Source organism: Molothrus aeneus, chromosome Z, assembly GCF_037042795.1.
Source record: "Molothrus aeneus isolate 106 chromosome Z, BPBGC_Maene_1.0, whole genome shotgun sequence".
NCBI lineage: Eukaryota > Metazoa > Chordata > Aves > Passeriformes > Icteridae > Molothrus > Molothrus aeneus.
The window spans coordinates 60,545,124-60,568,908 of record NC_089680.1 but is presented as its reverse complement, the minus strand read 5'-3'; the positions used below and the strand labels follow the sequence as shown (position 1 = coordinate 60,568,908).

The 23,785-nt window shown below is 36.4% G+C and overlaps 1 protein-coding gene across 3 annotated transcripts in view; it reads left to right on the top strand.

Annotated features, from left to right (window-relative positions):
* Positions 1–23,785, top strand: part of MCTP1 (multiple C2 and transmembrane domain containing 1) — a 207,104-nt gene that overhangs the window by 69,252 nt on the left and 114,067 nt on the right. For all 3 annotated transcript variants that reach the window (XM_066569227.1, XM_066569228.1, XM_066569226.1), the window contains 3 exons: positions 8,638–8,808; positions 10,253–10,383; positions 20,963–21,149. In XM_066569227.1, the coding sequence (XP_066425324.1) occupies positions 8,638–8,808; positions 10,253–10,383; positions 20,963–21,149 (489 nt within the window). The remainder of the gene's footprint in view (positions 1–8,637; positions 8,809–10,252; positions 10,384–20,962; positions 21,150–23,785) is intronic.

The window sequence follows — 23,785 nt, the reverse complement described above, 5'->3', positions numbered from 1 at the left end:
TGGGGTGCAGGGTAATCAATATTAAATAAGACTCTTACTTCATTTGCAGATTAAAATAAAAGGTGTCTCAATGTAGGTATATAACCCTGTTAAGTTATATAAGAGAAAGCATGCTTTTTGAGATTGTTCTTCTTCAAGAAGTGTTTGTCTTGTGCTTCTGAGAGCTGAGAAAAAAGCAGAATATTAGAATTTTTTTAAGATACCATTATAAAATTTCCTACATCTAATTTTGGGTCTGTCTAGACTTTATGTACACCTCTAATAAATTAATTTGTTTTTACATGTTATGGCACTGTTCTTTGATTTTAAGGTTTGTCCTTGAAGCCTACCTTTTTTTGTAACATAGGTAGCTTGAAGTTAAGGTGTAGCAATGCAGATCACTATGGTGTGGCTTGTGTTCATGAACTGCATGCCTAGCTCACTTTTTCCTATGTGACTATAACTATTTAAACAAAGCTATTTCAGTGAAGGCAATATCTTTTAGCCAAAGTATATGGAGAGAGAGCTCTGTCAGAAACATCTATTACACTGAAAATTGCTTTCTTCTGAATAAGTGTCTACTTTTTCCATTTTCACATCTGTGGGAGAATTGCTATTAAATTGAGTTTGAACGTGATCAGACTCCATGTTAAACTTCTTAGATTAATAACTCATTAAGGAAACACCAGGAAAACTTTGTAAATGCTTTAATTTGAGGACAAACTGATTAAACAAGGGGTTTACCAGTTTTAGCCAACATATTACAGGAAAAATATATGTAAGATTTATCTGCTGTGCCTTCTCAAGTAACATCATCCCAGTAAAATCTGGAGGAAAAGGTAATATGTGTTCTTCTCTTATATCCTTTCTTCTGTTTCATATCATCAATGGTAGTTTTAGAACTGAGACCACTAGAAAGTACTTAAATATAACGATATTCTAATTTATACTATTAATATGTGATGAGTTTCTATTAATACTATTAATTAATTACTAATTAATTAGTCCAATTAATTATTAATATGTTTCGGTGTGACATTGATAAATTAGAACAAAATGTCCATTCTTACCAGAAATGAAGATCAATTAGTATGTTTTGCAACACATATGAATGAAGATAAAAATACATTGTCATCCCAAAGTCATCAAACCAGTGTGGTTTGGGTTGCAAGGGACATTAAAGACCATCTAGTTCAACCCCCGTGCAGGGACACATCTCATTTGACCAGGTTGCTCAGAGCCCCATCCAATATGGCCTTGAACACTTCCAGGGATGGGGCATCCACAGCTTTTCTGCACAACCTGTTCCAGTGCCTCACCACCCCTACAGTCAAAAAATTTCATCTTAATACTCAGTCTCAAGCTATCTTCTGTCAGTTTGAAGCTATTCCTCCTTGTCCTATCACACCATCCTATTGTCTAAAGTGCCTCTTCAGCTCTTTTGTAGCCCCTTTGGTTACTGGAAAGGGCTCTAAGCTCTCTCCAGATGCTTCTCCATGATGAGCAACCTCAACTCTCATAGTCTGTCTTCTACACCCTCTGAGCATCTTTGTGGCTTCCTTTGGACCCAGTTCAATGGGTCCATGTCCTTATATTGAGAATCTCAGAGCTGAATCCAGTACTTCAGCTGGGGTCACAACAGAGGAGAATAGAGTACAGGATGAGAATCACCTCCTTTGACCTGCCGGCCGTACTTCCCTTGATGCAGCCCAGAGAGCCGTCTGTGTCCTGGGCTGCAGCAACGTATGAGAAGGTCATGTTGAGCTGCTTACCCAGAAAACCCCTCAAGACCTTCCCCTTAGGGCTGCTCTCATACCATTTTCTCCCAAGCCTGAAATTGTGCTTGCCTTAGCCCTGACCAAGGTGCAGAATGTTACACTTTGCTTTGTTGAACTCTGTGAAATTTGCATGGGCCTCAGTTACAACTGAGAAGCTACTTCTGATTAGTTGCAGCTGGGGATGAAAGAGTGTATTTACTGCCTAAAGCAAGTGAATTAAAGTATTTTTTCTTTGCATTTAGGTAACTATATTTCCTTAATTTTGCTTTAGAAGCTTTTGCACATACTTTTAAACTGAAAAATAGGATTTATGAACATTTAAACAAGAATGAATTGTTAAATGAGTGGCTTTCAGGTCTGAACTGCTGACTGTTTTTAAAATTTATTTTAGAAACTTTTCCAAAAGTATTTATGTTCCAGTTCCACAAACTAAAGTTCCAAAACCTATGATCTTAAAAACTGATGGTTTTATGCCCAACTCAAAATACTTAGTTTCTGTGGTTCCTGATTTGCATTTTCCTAATATCAAAAGAATTTTTTCTATTTTAAAATTGAAACAAAATGCTTTTCCACTGGAATGAGATGCCTCTTGAGAAGACAATAAAACTGAAAATAGCAAATCATGGTATACGTATTGCAAGGACAAACATAAGCATAGAGTTGTATGATATTTCTTAATTGGAGGAATTTACAGTTGGTTCAATCTTTCAACCAGAATCTCTGAGCCAAAATTCTAAGGAATTTCAGAATACATGGTAGAATTACTGCATTTTGAGTTCTTTGAAGAATCTTTCAAGACTGAGAAAACACTTGTGTTTTGTAAGCCATGAGGTTCTAGATATCAGTTTAGCGGCTGTAAATAGTGCTTGAAGGAAAGCTACTAAATAATGGAATCAAAAAACAGCCAGAGTAGATAGGCCTGTTTGCTAGACATCTAATTATAAAAATTATGCAAATGTTTGATGAGGCTTATATTTGCATTAATTGTGTGTGAGTGATAACAGCTGATCCAGCTAAGAACAAAAACAGCAGAGTAGCATTTTGTCATGGGGGTTTCATTCCTACATTTCCAAAAGCGTGGGAAGTTTCCATCAAGTTTTGGTTGCCACTCTTCTTGTGTATCAAGTCCATGTCAGCTTTGGGACTGTGGTGACGTTGGCTATCCCAGATAATAACAGGATCATTAGAAGACCTGTTGACTTTCATGTGTTGCAGCCACAATTTCCAAGGGGAATTACAGGGACAAAGAATGGAGGCAGTTAGGATTATGCTTGCACAGCCTCTCTGCAAAGTTCCTCTGTATACTGTTGTCCTGTATAAATGTTTTCACCCTGTTACAGAAAATCCAAGTCACATTGGGTGCCACAGCCTGCATCATACTACACCTGAGCTGCATCCGGCAAGTACACTTAAATAGAATGCCAAATTATTCAATTTAGAAAACCACAAAAATATGTGAAATGCTGCAAAAGTATGAGCTGTTATTACAAATATTGTAGTGTCACAGTAGCATTGCTGTACAGAAGCAGTATCCGGTTGTTGGTGCAAATTCCATAAACCAGACTTAACGTGGCAGTTCAAACACTCAGGGTGTAGGGCAGTGTAAATTTCTCAACTGTAGAAATTTTTATTAGCTGCAACTAGAATTAGAAGAGCCTAAAATCTAAAATTTAGTCAATAAAAAGTTAAGGAAAGCATTATTTCGTATTGCAATAGATATCAATAGCAGTCCATTTAGAAAACTTTCTTAGTTACAATGAGGAAAAAGTAAGAAGGAATTATCGTGATCTCATTGAAGGCATTTCTGTAGCTCAGTGTCTATAATGCTGATGAATTCCAACCATTTTTTCCATTTCTATTTGCCTATAGTAGAAGGAGAATGAGAAATCTCCTTGTAATGCATTGTGTTCTCTCAGAGCCTGAAGAGGCTGACTGAAGACCCAGGCTGACTCCAGCCTCCTTTCCCCTCGCCAAACACTGTTCAGGAAACACACAGCTGGACCTCAAGGTTTAAAAAGGTCTACTTCCTAACATTCTTGACTGCAGCTATTACATATAATACTAAATGTGTGATTTTATGAGTTTAGAACTCAAGTATAATCAGAAAACCATATGGATTATTTAAAAATATTACTTTCTGTACTTTGCATTGTGATAATGTAAAAATATTTCAATCCAGTTCAAACTCTGTTCTGACACACAGTGTACGAACTACATAGAGTAGACCTTTCAGCTCGTACTTTTTGTTGTTCTAATATAGGAAAAGCATTGCAAATGCATGTGACCGTCTCTTGATTTTTTCATTGTTTTGTGCATAGAGCTAGCAGTTGTATTTACTGAAATTCTCAATCTTTATTTTACATTGTTTATCCAAGCTCTGCAAGCATTCTGGAAAATGGGGGAGAGGAATTCTGTTTACATGAATTTACCGCAGTAATTTGCAACACTGACTTTGACTTTGCTGTATTTCTATATCTGCTCTGTTAAGTGGTGGAGAGAAGTATTTTTCTTTTCTATATTTTTCGCTAATTTCTTGATTGATATTTTTTTGAGCTTTGAAACCAAAGTTATTTTTTAGATTGAAGTGCCTCTGCAGGTCACATAAGTGCATTATTGATTTGCTTGTTTTAAAATTAATAACTTTGTGGTAGACTTTTCTATTTCTGTCTATTGTGTTCCAGGACTCAGAGGAGCAGTGTGTCTTACAAGTGTCTGTAATAAGGAGGAGATTTAATAAAAGCAGAGTCTATTTGCACAAGCACATGCCAGGGAGAGAGGTGGTACTTTACAGGGCATGAGGCCTGATCAATGAAGAAATGAGGTTGGGCTGGGACAGGAAAATCTATGTGGTTTCCCCCACTTGATATGGACTAAAGTTTCAGAGGACATTTAGTTACCTAAAGATAAACAAAAATACAAGGGGATTTTAAAAAATACCAACAAAGTGCATCTTTTCTTTGGACAAAAATAACAATAGCTCATTAACAATGTGGTATTGATTATCCTGGGATCAATGCCCAGATTCCGACTAAGCCTTGCTGATTTCCCATCCTTTAATGTTATCCAGGAATACCTGAATGCATGCAGAATATTACGTCATGTTTATTAGATCATCTTTCAGCTCTGGTGTTTGGCTAGCTGTATTAATCACATCTAGCAGAGGGTGCAGTTCTGTCAGAAGATTCTTTTCTCTTGATGCCCCTAGCCCACTCACTACATCACATTTACACAGAATAGGTGGAACACAAATAAAAGCTGTGTTTTTCACATAACAAAAGTGCTGAGTTTGCTTGCTGTTTTTAAGCATTAAAGCAGTGTGTGGATATGAAAATAGGTGGGCTTTTCTTTCACAGGTAGCTTTGAGCATCCTTTGGCATGAAAGACTCCACCACCCTCTTTCTTTGGGGGTTTTAGGATGTGTCAGGTGGATGTCACTGTGCCTCTATCCTGCACAAAATGTAAACAACGGCCTCTCATTAAAGATGGTTTGGACTGAGATTTTGATCTTGCTTTTTTCCAAATTGTGGCATTTTATATGAAATGTGTAACTTCCCACCTATTTATAGACAAATAAAAAGCTGTGTTTCTTCTTTTTTTTTCCTGTTTGTGGCACAAGAGGGAATCTAGTCTGCAATACTCACTACGTGCTTTCTGAGGGAAACAAGTTGCCTAAGAATAAGTCTTGAGAAAGAGTCCTTCATAGGAGAAATTGAGAAAGATACATGCTCATTTCTTTGTTTTAGTCTCACGGTTATCCTTCTGAATTTGTATCTCACTCTGGGCTGAATTTTACAGGTTTTTTAGGTACCCAGAAATGTACCTAGAAATATGCCTATTATGAAAATAAATTCATAAGGAAAGAACTTTAAAATGTGAAATCAGTCTACTTTCCCATTTTTTTCAGCTTTTTGTACCTAGAAATATGCCTATCTCACACTGTGAAAATAAATTCATAAGGAAAGAACTTTAAAATGTGAAATCAGTCCTACTTTCCCATTTTTTCAGCTTTTTGTCATATTTGAAATTTGAACATTCCTTTTCTGTTTTTCTTCCTACAAGAACCATTATATGAAAAGAGATGTTATGTCAGTAAATTATCTGTAATTTCTGAGAATAAGTGTGGTTTTGACTGGAAGAAAAGTGTGTTGGATTCCCTTCAGTCTTGCTTAGAAACAAGAAAAGTGCCAGCTGGAAGTTACTCTTGCTGGAGAAGGCCACATAGGCTATGCTTTTCATGTCCAGGAAATCTGAATAGCTTTAGCTTTGGTGAGCTATGCTCTGACTCTTTCAGCACTTCTCCCTTTTGCTGTTCCATGTATCTGTATGTTACCAGTAAAGACAGAAATGAGCAGTGCTGTGCACATTCACTATCTTGAGGAAGAAACAGCCACAACCAATCAATACCTCTTTTTAGCAGCTATCTGCTTTTCTTCCAGCATGGTGAGATATAGTCTCTGGAACTTCACTGTCAGTCAAGATGCCACTAGGGTCTGCATAAAGCTTTGATTGTCATTGAGCGCAAGGTGTGGCTCTGACCTGGGAGGGCTTCCTCCTGCAGCACATGAACACTTGTTTTCCAGCCTCCTGCCTGACTCTTGTAAACTCCTATCTGACCTGTCTGTCATTTTACACCCAGCTTTTCTTGGTCATCTAGATCTTACCTTGCTACCTTGTATGGAAATTACCCCCACTGATGAAACTCCTGAGTGGTCAGGAAAAAAAAACCAAACCTTGCTTGATGATGGGGCAGATCCCTTTGTGCAGCAAATTATTATAAGAGCTGCTGAAAATACTGAATTTAGATCAAGTACACTCTCTAAATTTTTCACTGTCTCACTGATAAAGAAGAAGAGAGCTATGCAGTGTGCTTAAGATTTACTTCAAAAAAGTTGTAAATGCAAGCTCATGATAGACTTCTGGAAATCATCACCCATTCAGCTCTTGAAACAACTCCAAGAACTGTATATTCTTTGCAGAAGTCTCAACCACTGGTTATATCCCAGTATTAAATACTTTCCTGAACAGGTCTGGTCTTCTTTCTGTGTCTCTCATCATCTTGTATTCAGGGCAGAGCCAGTTATTTATTATCCAGTCTTTGTTTTGCTCTAAGCCTTCTAAGAAACTGGAGCAATAAAAAAAATTTACCACTTCTTCACAAATCAAGTTATTGGCAGTGATGACAGTATGCCCTCAATGAGATGTACTTCTGCTGAGGAAAAGTTTATATAATGCTCCCAAGTGATAAATGAAATCTCTTCTGGCAACTGATTTTCCCAATTCTGCCCTAATTTTTGTAGAGGATCTGCTTTCTTATGTCCCACTGCTGCTTCATGTTGCAGGTTAAGTTCAAGATTATTCCACTCACAGTTCCTTGTTTGCCTTTGTAGAAACAGCAAGCTCATGAGAAGTTTCTCTGCAGTCAAATCCTTCATTTCAGGAAGAGAAAACTTTAATAGATATAGTGAAATATTTTGGGAATAACCACACTACTTGAAGGGAAACACAAATGCATGCCAAAAAATATTTGAAATACTGCAAAAAGTATGTTAATCGTATTTGCTCCAAGCCCAGTGGCCACAGTTCTCATGTCTATTCTCTCTGGAGCTTGGTTGAGTCTGATTATAATCCAGTCTAATCTCTATCATTTTCTCTGGGTAATAGAGTAAAACCCCCGTCTTGGGCACCTGCATAGCTGTAGCCACCCAGCTGAGTTTACCATCTAAAAGACTCAAAATGAAAAAACTGCACTGAAACCCTCTTACAGAGACAGTAGAGGTCTGCTAGGGATGAAGCCAGGCATGCAAGACCTGCATGTGTTTAGGTTGCTGAGCCCACAAAACCTTTGTTGCTCAAACTACATTGCATAATGAAGTTACAGCAGACTATACATGCAGACTTGCTTTTTTTGGTTCCCAGAGAAAATAATTTTCAAGTTTAAATATAGTTTAGCTATCTAGTGTTCTGACTATAGATAAGGTAACCTTTAATGAATAAAGTTTCACAATAGAAGGGAGAGCCTTTACCAACATTGCTTCTTGGATGTACTCAAGACACATTTGTCTTCCTTAGGAGTGCAAAGGGGAATCCCCCAGTTCTGGTACCTTGTACCAGAGCAAACTGGTACCATTGTAGCTCAGAGCAAGCTGGAAATTGTCTTAAGTTACTCAAGTTTATATCCTCCTGCTCTCAAGCCCCCAGTGGAGCGCATTTTTGAAAACTGTAGTTGCCTGGTTTGTGTGTGTGAATCTGATTTTGACCCCCAGAATCAGTGGCTGAGGGTTCACAACTCCACAAGTCTCTACACAATTCTGAACAGAGGTTTTGTTCTTTCCAGACTCTTGAGCTTACATGCTGGTAAGCAATTCATGTTTCTGAGAATACTCTATCATTTCAGAGGCAGAGATAGAGGAGTTTATTGAATTATTTTTCCTTGATACATAATGGTGGTTTTATATTATGTTATTCTAAGGCAAGATTATATTCTCAATGGGGCTTTATGTTTATAAACATGGAGTTTGTTCAAGTTCATTCAATCATATGCTACTAATAGAAGAGACTTTCTAATATTTGTTTTTATTCTATCAGCAGAGGAAGAAGTGAAGCAGAAAGAAGCCCCTTTCTTAAAAATGAGCATTTCCTTGGGCAGCATTTGTTCTGCTTGTTTCTGCAAAAGCAGCATATCACATTACCCGCATAATTGTCACAATTTTGTTACTCTCCAAGTAATTCTTTGCAATATAGTTTACATATGTACTGTCAAATGGCTTCAAAATTTCTTCAGTGGTTGTTTTAGATTCATAATTACATGAAATAGAACATTAAAAGCAGGGGAAATTTTTGGAATTTTGTTAACTAAATCTATTCTTTTGTTTCCATAAAGTTTCAGACCCAGAGCTTACGTCTCTCAGACCTGCACAGAAAGTCTCAGTTATGGAGAGGGATAGTTAGTGTTACCTTAATAGAAGGTCGTGAACTTAAGGCGATGGATGCAAATGGGCTCAGCGATCCTTACGTCAAGTTTCGTTTGGGGCATCAGAAGTACAAGAGCAAGGTAATTTTAGGTGAAACCAAAAATTTTTTTTAAATGCTTTGTTCCTGTTTGGTGTTTTTAGCTTGTATCACTTTCAATGGTGATGAAGATTTATTGTTGTAATAATTACCTGTCAGAGCACCTGGAGCTTTGTTTAAATATTTCTTCTTGTTTCTTTGTAAACAAAAGTAGTACTAGGTGGGAAAATATGTAGCACTGAAAAACATGGGTTTGCAGGGGGACACACCTAATGTTCCATACAGTAACTGTGTTGGCTTTTATTTACTGTTAGGGTTCATTCATGGCAGGGAGGAGATGCAGAGTGATTCTGACAAGGTCTTCCTGGCTTGATGCTGGGTGCCTCTTGGACTCTTTGCATGGTTTTAATCTCAAACCATGTCATGTTCATAAACTCACTTTCCTCTTCATGTCCTTAACAACAAGTTTCATTAATTTTTTTTTTCATGTATGAGCTTCACAGGTAGAGAGGAGACAACTATTGTGAAGACTTGCTTGGCTTTGTTGCTACTTTTTTTTCTCTTGGTCCCTGCCATTTTGAAAATTGCTGTTTAGGGAAGATGCTGGGACTGTTGATGACGCACATGACCTTCCTCTCTGCCTGGCCATGACAGTCACTGTCAGATTAAGGGTAAATTGAGGAAGAGGGCAGGAACATTTTCTTGTCATATTTGTAAACCTCTGGGCATGCATTAGGGCCTCTAAATCTGAAATTAGAAGAAATAAAATTTCATGCTTTTGTGAATTAAAAAATTTTCATAATCTTTTCTGAATTTTCTTTTTTTTCAAGCCAGTAGAACTGGTGGTTGTAGGGAGTAGTGTTTGCTAAATAGGGAAGATATTAGAGGTCTTCTGTTCTTGCTCAGGACACTGAATACTGCTTTTGCATTATGGTAGAAAATTCAGAAATTTGGACTGAAATTATTAAGAAAACTGCTTTTATCAGAGTTTCAAAGGAAAGGAAGTAAAATACAGTTTTGGAAGTGAACTAATTTTATACCACAGAAAGTAAGCCATGGTATGGTGTTTCTCCCAGTATTATTGCAGCTGGGAAAAAAGGACATGATACAATTGTTTGTTTAAGTACTTACAGTCACCATCTATGTGTCATTGCAGGTGCTTAGTTTACCTTTGGGCTCAGAAACATGATAGCTAACTGTCACTTCACAGAGGACATAATTTTTCTACAGAGAAGTGGCTCCATTCCCAGGACAAATCCTTTGAAGGTGACAAGTTGCAGGATTTTGGAGGTTGCTGCAACATCAGAGAGGCTTGAAGAATGGGCTAGTAGTTTTTCCTAATTACCATTTTTTAGTTCTCACTGCTTGAGATATTGATACTGCAGATAAAAGAAGCTTCTTGAACAGACTTTAATGATCAAATTTACTATTTAGGAAAGTGTATGCCTACGCAATGTAATACAACTTTTGTTTTATTCTCCTTTTAGATTGTTCCAAAAACTTTGAATCCTCAGTGGAGGGAGCAGTTTGATTTTCATCTCTATGAAGAACGAGGTGGAATTATTGATATTACCGTGTGGGACAAAGATGTTGGCAAAAAGGATGATTTCATTGGCAGGTTTGTGCAATTTTAGCCCTCTTGGTCCATGGGGAGGAGAGAAGTCCATGAGAGAGGATGATTAAAATGAGTCTTGCCATTGAAAATGTTTCTTATGATCATTTGTTCTTGATTTATTGTTTGGGGGTTTTTTTTTTAAGTTTGAGGACGATTTTTTGCAGTGTTACAGTACAATTTGCTGCATTGCTGTAATTCTTTACATTGGTGATGTAATATAATTTTTATTGACCGGTAGGTGGCAGCTTTTACCAATTGATAGACTGAAGTTTTCAACTATCAAAATCCCCTGTTTAGAGCAATTACCAAGGTGCAGGAGGTTCCATATAGCAACATCCAGTTTGGAGGACAGATAACTCTTGACTTGATGCATAAGACCAAGTTTATGTACCAATTTTTTTTTGGTAAATGAAAATAGAGTTGAAGGACTACACACATATTTTGAGACAAAGAATCATTCACCTAATTCATATTCAGGAAAAGTGAATCTGTCTGGGAGTTCAAGAAATAGCTTATATTTGTATGGCTATGCTCCATTTTACAGAATGTTAGCTGATAGGGGAAAAAATGTCTTGTGCTTATAGCTACTACAATGTAGGTGCTATTTAGAAAGCTCAGATATTTGTTTACTTCATATTTTCCTTGATAGCCATGCAGTCATAATAATAGTGTTAATAATTAATAATTATTAATCCTATATATTTTCATTGTTTTTAATGGCGGTGCTTTCACTACCACTTTCACATATTATGGTACGATAACTATCAATATTTTTCTGAAGTAATGTACTAATTTAGTCCTATGTCAACATGTTATATACCATGGGAAATTATTCCAGTTTTCTTTTTCATTCTAACATTCTTAGGAAAATCTGGTGAGATTCAAAGTTTTCCTGAGTGATTTTTCAGAGCATCGTCATCCAAGCACCACTTGCTGAAATCTTGCTGCTCTTGATTTTTTGACCCCTCAGTCAATGTACATATAATCCCTCTTCAGTTTGTCCTTGCAGACACTCTCTCATTTCACCTTCTGTTGGTCCTGTATCTCTCGTAATGTAACCTGCAAAAAAATTCTTCTCCAAGGAGATTTCCATGAAAAACTGTCATTTGTCAAGCTCAATCTGAATAAGAAAATAGGTCTTAATATTCCCCCTCCCTGATATTCTTTTCCAGTCACTGCAGATAAAAATCACCAACACCTGACAGCTCCACTAAATGCTGACCCCTTTTCCCCAGTTTCTCCTTCCAAGGCTGTCCCTAAAAGCTGGAAATATTTTGGTGCACACACTACAGACTTGCTCTGTGCATGTGTTATGGTAAGTGTGTATTAGTTTTCAAAAGCACAACTGAGTTGTGTGCCATGACTAAGGCTCTATGGCTTTCAAGATACACATAAGTTGAATATCTTGATTCAGGTTCCAGAAGACATGATAATGAGGCTGTAGGAGGGAAACAAAAGACTTCCTGGTAGCATTCTACTATTGCTCAAGAATGAAGGGTAATCCATTTCATCTTGCTGAGATCTTCCTGCTTGCTTGAATAACATGCAAGCAGCAGCTGTAATGTTATATAAGAATATGTCTATTAAATGCAAATGAAAACAACTCTTTCTTGAAGATGTCCTGCCTGGACAAAATATGCCTAGGGAGAAGGCACACTAAATTGAAGAACTGACCAAACTGAGAAAAAGTTTCCCAGGTGGAAGGTGGAAGGGAAAAATTCCAGGATCTTCCTGGAAAACAGCACAGAAAACCTGTGGTTTTTCTGTGCTAAGCTCCATTACATGCAAATTCTATTCCAAACCAGAATGCTGTAAAGTCTCCCAGAATAATACCATGTCTCAGCTGCACTTTTGTGAAATAAAAGTGGGAAATCAAGAACATAGGCTTCTGTGGCCCTTGTATATTATTGTCCTTGTTAGGCAGGAGCACAATAAGGGCAGGTGAAAGTTGGGAATCTGACATGGTAGCAATGATGCAAGGAGTTGGGCTTGCAATCCATTTCTGAGGGCAGAAAAATACAGGAAAGATGTCCGAGAAGGTTGAGGATATGGAAGTGAGATTCTGGTTTTGAGGTGTTGAAGATGGAAGTGGAAGGGATGGCTGATAAGATTTGCCTGTGAGAGGGAGGAAGGTGTTAAGAGGGTGAGTGACAGCATGACATCCTAGTTCAGAAAAGTGAAAGGAGACGTCTGTCACAGAAGTAGCATGCAACTCTGTCTTCGTCTTGATGCCCCGGCATGTTCAATATGGCAGTGTCGGAAATGAAATGCTGACTGGTTGATTTCCGTTCTTAACTTGGAGAATTTTGTTTATAAAATACATTTGAATTTCAATTGTGTGCATTCTCCATGAGACTTTAAAGGTTGTAGCACCTTGTGAACTTCCATCTCAGAATATTCTAAAAAGCCCCAAACCTTACAACCAATTCAGTGTTTATTTCAGTATTTCAGTATTTCAAAAGCCTGGGAAAAGACCTCATGTAGAGCTTTGAGGAAAATATATTTCCTTCCAATCATGTGCAGATTCATGTGAGAAAACACTATACTTGTCTAGAACTGAGATGCATTTTACAGGAGATAAATTCTCCCATCCTTCTGAATACAGTTTTTTAAAAAACAATCAACATTCCAGGACCAAAAAATGAGGTCTAGAAGTTCATTTTATGGAAGGCACCAGGAACTAAAGCCACATGGGCCATCTTCTTGCATTTAAAGAAAGGTATAGACTTGCATAAGTGGCATTAGTTATTGCTCCATCTGATAAGTTGAAATATGTGTGTGTATGTATTTTTCAGTGTGAATATATTTAATATTCACATTTTTGCTATGAGCAAATAATTTATGTACTATGTTGAGTCAATATGCTCCTGTGATTAAAAACGTACTGCACTAAGTTTATGTAGGTAATACTAAGATCAAAATGAAAGTGATTTTAATCATCATGTAATTATTTAACTTTCTTATCATTTATGTTTTTGAAGGCAATTCTGACTGTCACCTTTACGATAATCAGTTAATAAATCCTCATGACTGTTACACCTTTATGCATAGCACTAATCTGAACAAATGGGCTGCTGACAGGTGCAATAAATTGCCAAGAATGAGTGCTGTCAGAGAACAAGTTGTTTCTGTGAACATAGAGAATAAGTAAATCCCATGTCATGCAATTTTATTCAGGTGAAGTTATTTGCAATCCAGTGCAGCAGGATTTATAGCATTATTAATTGTTGTGAAAAATGCACATTTATCTTTAAAATGACATTGACTTTTGCATTTATTTTGTGCCAGGAAATTACTGCTGACTTCATCTATATCTATTTTCATAAGTATTTATAGATGCTATTGTCTTTTTCCCCATTTGATGCAAATTAAGAAGAGAAGACCTTGTATGTAGCAAATTCATTAAGGCTGTGTATTAATTTTATCTATAGGAAAGTGGTATTTCCCATAATCTCGCTAAATATTGACTCAAATAGATTGATTTTGTGAGCATTCATGTTATGAAATACAAAAGTTAAAATACTGAAAATTACTTATTTAAGTTTATAATACCTAATCTGCTATGCCTTGTCTGTTTACTTTTTTTTGTGGTAACACAACCATAGAGTGGTTTCCAGGTGTACATAAATACAAATGATGTGCATCTATGATTCTCTGATTAGTCTGAAAGCATGGGAATATGATATCAAATTTCTAAATTAAAGTGAGATTTTATTTTAAAAATACAAAATTATAAATTATTTATGGTTTGGGATTTTTCTTCCCTCACTGATGTTTTTGTAATTTTGCTATGGGAGGCTGAGCATTATCATAGAGAACTGAATTGTATGTGAGTACTCCAACATGCATGTAAATCTGGGTGAAGGACTCTAAATATGCTACTATAAGTGTTTCTTCCCAGATCTTTTTCTAGAGGTGTTGTGGAGGTTGTGATTTATATTGAAATATTGGCAATTTTCTGTTGCCCAGGAAGAAGATTTTCAATAGTATTTGTGAAGTCCGTGTTAATGTTAAAGTTGCAAAGTCTTGAAGTTTTCTCAATTTTTCAAAACTCTGTAAACAAGATGGCTTCCTCTGGAAATAGAAATAGTACTTTATTATGCTGGTCTTTTAAAAGTGGTTTTTGCATTGCAGTTTGAAAATTTGCTCATGTGGAACTTTGAAAAGATGTAATATAATAAAAATGTAAACATAATGGTCACTATGCTGTTGTAATTTTGACTTGAACTCTGTGCACATGTGAGTCACAGCAATTCTGTGCAAAGAGCACACAACCAGTAGTCTGTGTGTATAATTGTTTGTTGATTATACATGACGACTAAAGAAAAATTAATTACAGATGCATTTATTGATGTAAAATTAAGGTTATGTCAGAAGCATTAAAATCTAAAAATGCTACTGCCAGGTCTGCCTTTGAAAAATCCTGTGATGTGCCGAGCCATCTCCATTTCTGATTGTTGTCAAAAGGAGACAGATGTAATACTGTGTCTCAAAATTTGGCCTTTAGGTATTCCATACCTTATTTATTCCTATTTCAGCACATCTTCACTCTGTTAATGCAGAGTTAGTAGTGTTCTTTCTGTTCTGCTAGAAAGCCAAAAGAGTTTCAGTTTTTGCACACAAATCTTCAGTAACTTCTCTTACCAGATACTTTATTATTTACAACTCTTACTGACAGTTGTTATTGTCATGTTCTGACACGAAATTGACAGCATTCTCCAACGTATGCTGAGATACAGAATGCTCCATGCAATCTGGGCTGTTTATGAATCCTTCTTCTGACCCTCTGTCTTCTCACATATGGAAGTCTACTTCTTGAAGAGTGGCAAAATAAGAGGAAGGGAGAAGGAAATATGGAATGGCCAGTTTAGACATGAGGAGCATGACAGTGTGTAGAAAATGGTGAAGAGTGCAAATAGGGTTTTGTGACGATATATGAAAGGCACAGATTGCAGTTGTGTGAAAGCTCTTGCAAAATTTCTTGGCCCAACTAGTGAGGAAAGAGCTATGTAGGGAGACATAATATTTATCAAAGCAATAGACTGATTTAGCAGATGAAAGTGTTAATTTTGTTGCAGAGAAATTGCACCAGTAACAGAACTTACAGTCTGTAGTATGTGGTTGTGCCATGGGGACAATCTAGGAAATACCACATCAGAAACCAATTGTAAGTGATTTCTGCCTGTGCAATATCAAAAGTAAATCTGTAATTTTATAGTGAAGAACTATGCTTAGGAAAAAATTAATCTATCATTTCAAAATCCATCAGCAGGTTATTGTAGCATGGACTGTATTTCTTTCAGCAAGCAATAAACAGTAATTCTGTATTCAGGCATTGCTTGGTGACTGGTAAAATAGTATTTCATAGAGCTCTCATATTTCTGTTTCCATGACTGACTTACCCCAAACTGCAGGGCTTTTTCCTGCCTTCCATGTGTTGCTACATGGCAACTGACAGCACTGTTCTTCAAGTCCTGCTGAGGTCTCCTCTCCCAGCTGCCCAGGGATCCTTTCCAGCTTCCCCAGCTAAGCACCACTCTCATCCTTAGTTAATGTCCTACTTAGCTGAGATACTGTCTCCTACCCCTTTGGGAGCTTCCCTGATTTTCAATCTAACACCTCTATCAACCACTTACCACAAGCATCATGTGGAGTCCATAATTTAATTTCTTTCTCATTATCTTTACAGTTAAAAATGTCACGCTCTGATTCTTCTAAGAAATTCACATTACTGCAGTCAACACTCAGTGTTTCTGAGATGTGTCATTTTCTGCTAGTGCTTTGCAAAATTTCCCCTCTCCTTTTGTTTCTTGCTTTTACTGGAACATTTTAATCTGCTCATAAAGGGTATGGAGTCTCACAAATTGTAGCAGTTCATGCCTTGCTGCTTCTGATGTGTGTCCAGCTCAGTTCTAATTGTGGAATCACACAGTTTCCTCTCCTTGGCATCCTTTGGAGCAGCATAGACCTGGATCACAGTGGAGTTAAAAATCTGTGTTCCTGAACAAGTCATGATGGTAATTAAGTTGCCTGGTTTGTAGCCAAGTGGTGCTTTTCTGTCCCTATCACTTAGGATTGTGCCAGTTCCTCTTTTATGCTTTATTTTGTCATGTGAGAAAATGATTCCACTATCTGCTGTCTCTCACTTGCCTGGCCACCTGGCTTTTAAGAGGCCTTCTATGTCATGTCGCTACCTTTGTAATTCATTCATTAGCAAGAATATTTCACCAGGGTGCCAACACAGTCTTACATTCCAGGTTCTGTTAGAACTAAAGAGGGGAGGTGATTTTTACCTGTTAGACATGCTGATAATAAAATACTACATATAGTTCTGCCTTCCACACTTTAAAAAGGATGCAGGAGAATTTCACTGGATCAGAAAAGTTACAAAAAAGTCATTTGAGGGCTGTAGGAGATATGTTCCTAGGAAATGTATAGGGAGCTGAAGGTGCTTAGCATATCAAAAGGAAGATCAAGAAGAGATATGATTATAGTGTATGAGTTCCTTCACTAGAAGAAAACATGAAACACTAAAGGGTTTTTCAACTGGTAAGGAAAGGCATAAAAAGAACCAAAGGCCAGATATATTCAAATTAAAAATAAATCTGAAATATATTTCTAAAATTTTGTGTGATTAACACATTGAACACAGTTTCAGACAAGTGGTAGATTCCCCTTGAACCTTCAAATCTTCCTCCATGGGAGCTGTACCCTGTTTTTGAGCAATTCATCTGTGATAACTTTGGCACATGAGCTTGTTGCACTTTGTGGTTTTTCTCTCTTCTGATCTCTACAGTCCTGAAAATCCAGCTATGGTGCCTGGTAGTGTTCACATGCAGAACTGATAGGTGGGATTTATGCCCCTATACCTCTTTCCAAAATGCCATCCAGCCAGAGAAATTCTTCCAGTGCTCCTGCTCACCACTTGAAGTGCTGAAACCCATGTGCACTGAAGGGGCCATACAGCATGGAAGATACAAAAGAACTCAAACTGCACTAAAAACTACAGATACCTGCAATATGATTTATAGTCATGTTTGGAAATCTGTCTTTGAAGTTAACAGCAGATTTTTTTCAATAATTCTTTAGGCTGATCTCATTACAGGTGGAAAAAGTCTTTGCCCTTACCAGCACCATGTAAATAATAATTCCTTAAGAAACAGGATTGTACAAAGTTACTATTTTCTCATGTTTCCAGTGTGACAGCTGCTGGTCATATGCAGCTTATGGCCTTCTCAAAATGGCTGTAATTTTTCATGATCCTCAATTTGAAAATACAGGACAAAATTTCTCATTCATTCTACACCACTTTCTGGTAACGTACAATTTCACCTTCATCCTCAAAGCATCTTTGTTCTCCCTGAAGACACAGTTGTAGGAAACAAATATCTTTTTAGAGAACATCTGAACTGATTCAAAAGTCAGCATTGTTAAAGCTTTTAAGCTTGGAATACTTGAATATAATTTCAGTAAAATATAAAAGGACATTGTCAGCTTGAACTTTCCAAAGATATTTTCATTTGGAAAACATACTTTCCAAACAGATGCTTATTTTTGGAAATATTTTGTTAGCTTCAGTCCTTCTAAAAAATGTAGTACAAAAAGTAGTTTTGTAGTTATCCAGTTAGAGTCTGTCAAGATTATTCTATGATAGGGTTAGTATTTAGGTAATACCTTAAAAAAGAGACTTCCTTCACTTTTTTTACTTTTTTTGGTCCCATACAAAGATCTGATGAAGACAGAGAAGAATGAACAAAGAATTATTCCAATTTTTTTTTTCTTTTTTTAGGATAATTTGGCACTAGATCAAAGGAAATTAATTTTTTATCATTAAAAAAAAATCAGCTACCAATGGGAAAAAATTGCAATTTTTCTTACTGTGTCTGTAGATTGGAAACTCATACTATTTAAGAGAAGTGCGTATGTTGTAAATAGGCTCCCCTTGTGCTGGGTACTCCTTGAGCCTGGGCAGTTTCAAGTTAGGCCCATGTAAACTGCATCTCCTTGAAGGCCAGGGCAGAGCACCTGGCATGGCGTGAGAAATCTGCTTTCACCTGACCATGTGTGCATAAATGTGCTCTTAACCTGGACTTCTGTAAAGTGCAAAGATGACAGTCCTTAATGGAATAACCCTATATTTTTATCAAGTTTTCTGAGGCTACTTGAGAGAATAATTTTCCTTTAGAATGGTTAAGGCTTTTTACTGGAAAAAATTTTCCACATCACTTCCTACCTTTGTACGATTTTAGGAAATAATAAGCTGGTAGTGGCCTGTTCATGAAGATTTATCAAGCAGGTGATAGATACATATTTCTCAGGTAATCTGTTCTAGATGTGATAATATTAGAAATATTTCATTTCTTTAGGAAAGGTGCACAAGTAAAAGCAAATTGCCAGTCGCTTCTTTCAGCCTAAATAAAAAAACTGGACTACTCATATTGTTAAAGTGTTGTAGCTTCAAGAATTGAAGAAATTAGATCTAGTAGCCCTGATGTAGACCTTGTAATTTTACACTCTTTTTTTAATTGATGGATATATATGGGGTAGCTTTTGTTGCCTATTTTATCTTTTGTTGCCTATTTTTGAGTGAGGGGTGGATTATTTCTCCATTAGTATCATAATGACTTTCTGAGTCTTTTACGGATTTTAAGAGAGTTTAGACTGGTTCTTTAAATGTTTATTGGTTGAAGACTCAATATTGTTGCTGAATCCTATTTTTGAGGGGTATCTGTCTTGAAATAAATTATTGAGGACTATTTAACACTAGGGATATTTTAAACTGCTACAGCTTTGAATGTTTAATTACAATATTTGTTGTCTTAAGGAGGGCTTTAAATTCCTCACTGCATCCTAAATAAGAATTTGACTGTTTATGTACATGTATGAAGCTTGTTTTGACTATCAGCCTGCACTGATAGCAACAGCTTTATTTTTCCTTACTATTGCTAATTTAATTTGTCACTCCCTACTATCCAAAGAGTTCAAAAGAGAAGGAAATCATTAAGCTCAGAATGCTACATGAGTTAGAATTTTTTTTATTGTAAGATAATTGAACCTTGTTACTGTATGAGCTTTGCACTAGTTAACATGAACTGTACCACGGGTAGTAAATGTCTCTGAAAAAACAAAAGACAGTTTTCCTGTAGTAAATGTGATCTGCCTGTGATAGCACAATACTCATTTTATAAGGCTGCATTTATTCTCATAATTGGCTATTTCCTATCTTTAAATGGCCATATTTTCATGTCTGCCACCTTTTTCTTAGTTTATTGGCCCTGCAGTGACCACATTGTCTTCAAAATCACTTGACATCTTATGAAAAGATTTTGCTTGATATTTAGTTTAATGAATTAGTGGCATATAGTGCATATGCTTGTCACAGTAAATAATTGCTGTTGAAAATAGAATGTAGAGTGGCTAACCTACACATAGAATATATACATTTATTTTATTTCAGTATTATTGGTGGTTTTATTTAGAGCGAAAAGTTGGCAAAACTCATTTTGGGATGCTATAAGGATTTTGAATAGTGCTTTTTCACAGAAATTCCTGTCCAATGCAAACTGGCATTACACTTGACACAGACACTGAATTTCAATACATGCTCAGAGTTGCAATCTAGGAAAGTTGAAACTTGTACTTTGCATTGTACAAATTAAAGCATTAAAACATTTAAGCTGTGCACAGACTAATTGATGCAAAGATATTATTGTTTTATTTAAAAGGCTTTAGTCAGGTCTTAGGTAGCTGAGATCCTTTTTATACTTTTTTCCTTCCTGTACCTTAAATTTCTAAAGCTGTTGCAAAACTGTTTCTGCTGTCTGGCATGTATGGAATCGTTCTTCATTAGTTCAGTGTATGGTACAGCCAGAGTTACTCAGAAGGGGATCAAGCAGGGCAGATTTGATTCAGCCACTCTGCACACACTCTGCACAGTTTTATGTAGTCCCTGCTCATTAGAGCCTGAGACATTTTATTATATAGGGGGTTGTGGCATCAGATTTTACCATGGGTGCCAGCATGAGGATTTGACCCACACACAGCTTACTGCATGAGAGCTGAGCCTTTCAGGAGTTGCATAAGTTGAGTTTTTCTATGCTCAGTCATCTTTATGCCGTCACAATTAAATCCATGTAGAATTCTAGGTTTTAGAAAGCGGTTTTTACTATTGTTAGGTGAAAACTCTTTTCCTATTGTTAGGTGAAAGGGGTTTTTACTATTGTCAGGTGAAAACTTACGTTTTCCATGTATACGAGGTGTATTTAAAAGTAAAATTTGCATCTGAGCTGGATTTTTTAAAATTTCCTTTAACTGCATTTGAGTAAGGAATATTAGCTAAACCTTGTCTCTAATGTCTTTACATTCTTATTAATATTGATTTTTCATTTCAAAATTTTGTGTCACTCTAAAAAAAAGGAAACAAAGTGTGTGGGTTAAAGCTAAAGAGAAATTAAAAGTTTTTTTCAGAACTGGGGGAGTTTCTGCTTACTTGCATTTTTTGTCCATTTGAATGCAAGTGAGCCAATGTGCTCTTGTTTGGTGTGAGAAAAAACACATGCTGATGGAGAATGTATGTTTCTAGGTGCCAGATTGACCTGTCGACCCTGAGTAAAGAACAAACCCACAAGCTGGAGATGCCGCTAGAGGAGGGAGAGGGATACCTGGTATTGCTGGTCACTCTCACAGCCTCAGCTGCAGTCACTATCTCTGACCTCTCCATCAACTCCCTGGAGGACCAGAAGGAGCGAGAGGAGATTCTGAAGAGATATGTATGAAGTTTTCTTTCATCCTTTGTTAGCAAAATATTGGCCTGTATGAAAAAAAACTATAGTGAGGGGAAAAATCTAAATATATCTCTTCTATTTTAATCATACCTAGCCAATAACAATCATTTAAACTAGTTACTAATATGCAAATAGTAACAGGCGGAACAGGTAACATCAAGAAGGTTAAAAATGCTCTTCATACAATAATGTTATTTTTTACATAGTAGTTGAACTGTTTGATAAAGTGTCACATAATGAAGGTAATTTTACAGCCTTGCAGATGATTTTTACCAAGTACAAAGTGGCTAAGGGATCATTCAGCAACTCAACACTTTCTACTGATTATTTATGCCAAATAATTTGAGGTGCTAATGGTTTTCAGGGATTTTTTGGGATCATCTGTTAAGGGGCAAGAAAACTTATTTTTTGTCTTAATATTAGAGACTGAATCACATAAAAATCATAATTTCAAACAATGGTTCCATTTTAAAATATTCTGAAGCAGATTATTTTAATTTCCCAGCGTCCTTACATTACACAGAATCTTTGTAATTTTATCAAAGCAACAGAGAGGGGAGCTCTTACTCCAGCATTTGCTAATACCTAAATCACTAAAAGTAACTGTCTCACTGCACATGAAGAAAGAAAGAAAAAAAAATGCTATTTCCACTTGCAATTACAAAGCTTTTATTGTACAATGCTGCCAGGTGTTTAGAAGGGCTTCTCTAGACACTCAGCCATTAAACCAACCTCTGACTATCAAAGAGGCTGCTTAATTTATTTTTGAGATTTTAAAATATTCCTATTCTATGACGGACATCCTTTCAATAACTGAATTTAATAAAGATGTACCTTATCAGGCTGTGCAGATAACATGAAGTCCTAGTACTAATGCTGTACAATATTCTTCAAACAGATTAGCAGGATGTGTGCTTCAGCAAATTTATTCTGTCTATCTCCACTGAATCAGCTGTCTGCTAATGCTTGTACAACTCATACACCAATAGTGTTATTATCATAAACACAATTTAATAGAGGTGACTTAGTGAGGCTAAATATAATATTCCAAAAAGAATTGAAGGCTAAGGTATTGTCTGCCATCTCTGAAAAATAATTACAATTAAGAGAGTTACTGTACATTTTGGAATCCACCAAGACAGTCTGTGGTTGTCAAAATAGATGTCTATAAGTAGAATAATTTTTTGATGGATATGTTTTTGAGGTGCCATAGTTCCTGCTACCAACAGGAACAATAACATATTTCTGTGGCTTATTCTGTGATGATATGGCAGACAAGTGATACTGATGGTTTTGATTATTTCAGTAGCAGTACAGAAACGTGTTGTGACTGTACTGTTAATAATTTTTCCTAAATCCTCAATTTTTTGTCCCCATTGTAAAGCATAATTCTGTGGCATAAGATTGATCTGGTTTATTCCTGTTTCCTGTAAATACAAGGATATGTTTCCTTGTAAATATAAGGATACATTTACAGTGGTGTATGCATTTGAAAACGTTTAAATTTTAGAAAGATTTTCATATCACAGAGGTATGTGTTTCTCACTATGTGTTTCTGAAAATTGTGGCATTTACATACTTTTTTGATAAATTCTACTGTTTTTATTAAAAATACTAGCCGAAGAAAGAAATTACCAGGATTAACTTAAATCCAGTAGTTTATTTTCACTGATGTTAAATTTTGCTTCGGTGTTCATACCTGGACTTCAGAACTAATACAAAGACAACAAGTGTAATTAGCAAGATGTAGAGTTCCCTATTAACTGGGTGGTTTTTTTATTTATTTCCTCTTTAAAAAAAATCTAGATTCTATTTGAGAAATATATTTTGCACCCTTTCTACAGCCAAAAACAGTTAATGAGCTGACCTTGCCATCATATCAAATAGCCTTAGAAAATGACTCTATTACTGTCACTTAACCATTTGTAGCTGAACATCAGAGCCTTACAAATTAAATAGGCATTACTGTTTGAACCATTATTTTACCACAATTGTCTGAAAAGATTAATTCCTTTTGGGGTGAGGAGGGGGGCACATTAATGGGTACAGACCAAGAGAGATTGTATGACCTTTTCAGAACTGGTGTGCTGAACTCATGGTCCCCCTTGTCACAGTTTAAAAACCAGAGGAGCTAGTTTAGAGAAGTTGTTAGCATTCCATTTTTATTATGACATTTCACAGTCATCCGATTTAATGTCCCTTGACCAGATTGTCCACTGTGAGACGATGGGCTTGAAATGTTATTTAGAGCATTGATAAAAGGTGAGCAGTTCTAAGATGACAGCGAGTCATGAGGCTGGTGGTGTGACATTAATTTTCTCCATAACAGAGATGGAATAAGACGTCATGGTGACAAGCTGTCAATCAGTACTAGCCCCTCAGTGTATCTCAATGCCATGGGATGGGGTATTGCTTCTCCCATAATAGAGCTGAACTGAGATGCTCTTCCTGACAGCTGCTGCAGCCATACAGAAAATATATTATACAGCATTTCATTAAAAAAATAAAGAAGACTCATCTCCAGAGCATTTCAATCTTTTCCCATCTATTGAGGGCTGAAAAGATTCCCAGCAAATCACAGATTCCTCTGCTATGAAAATTCTAGGCTTCAGAAACTATGT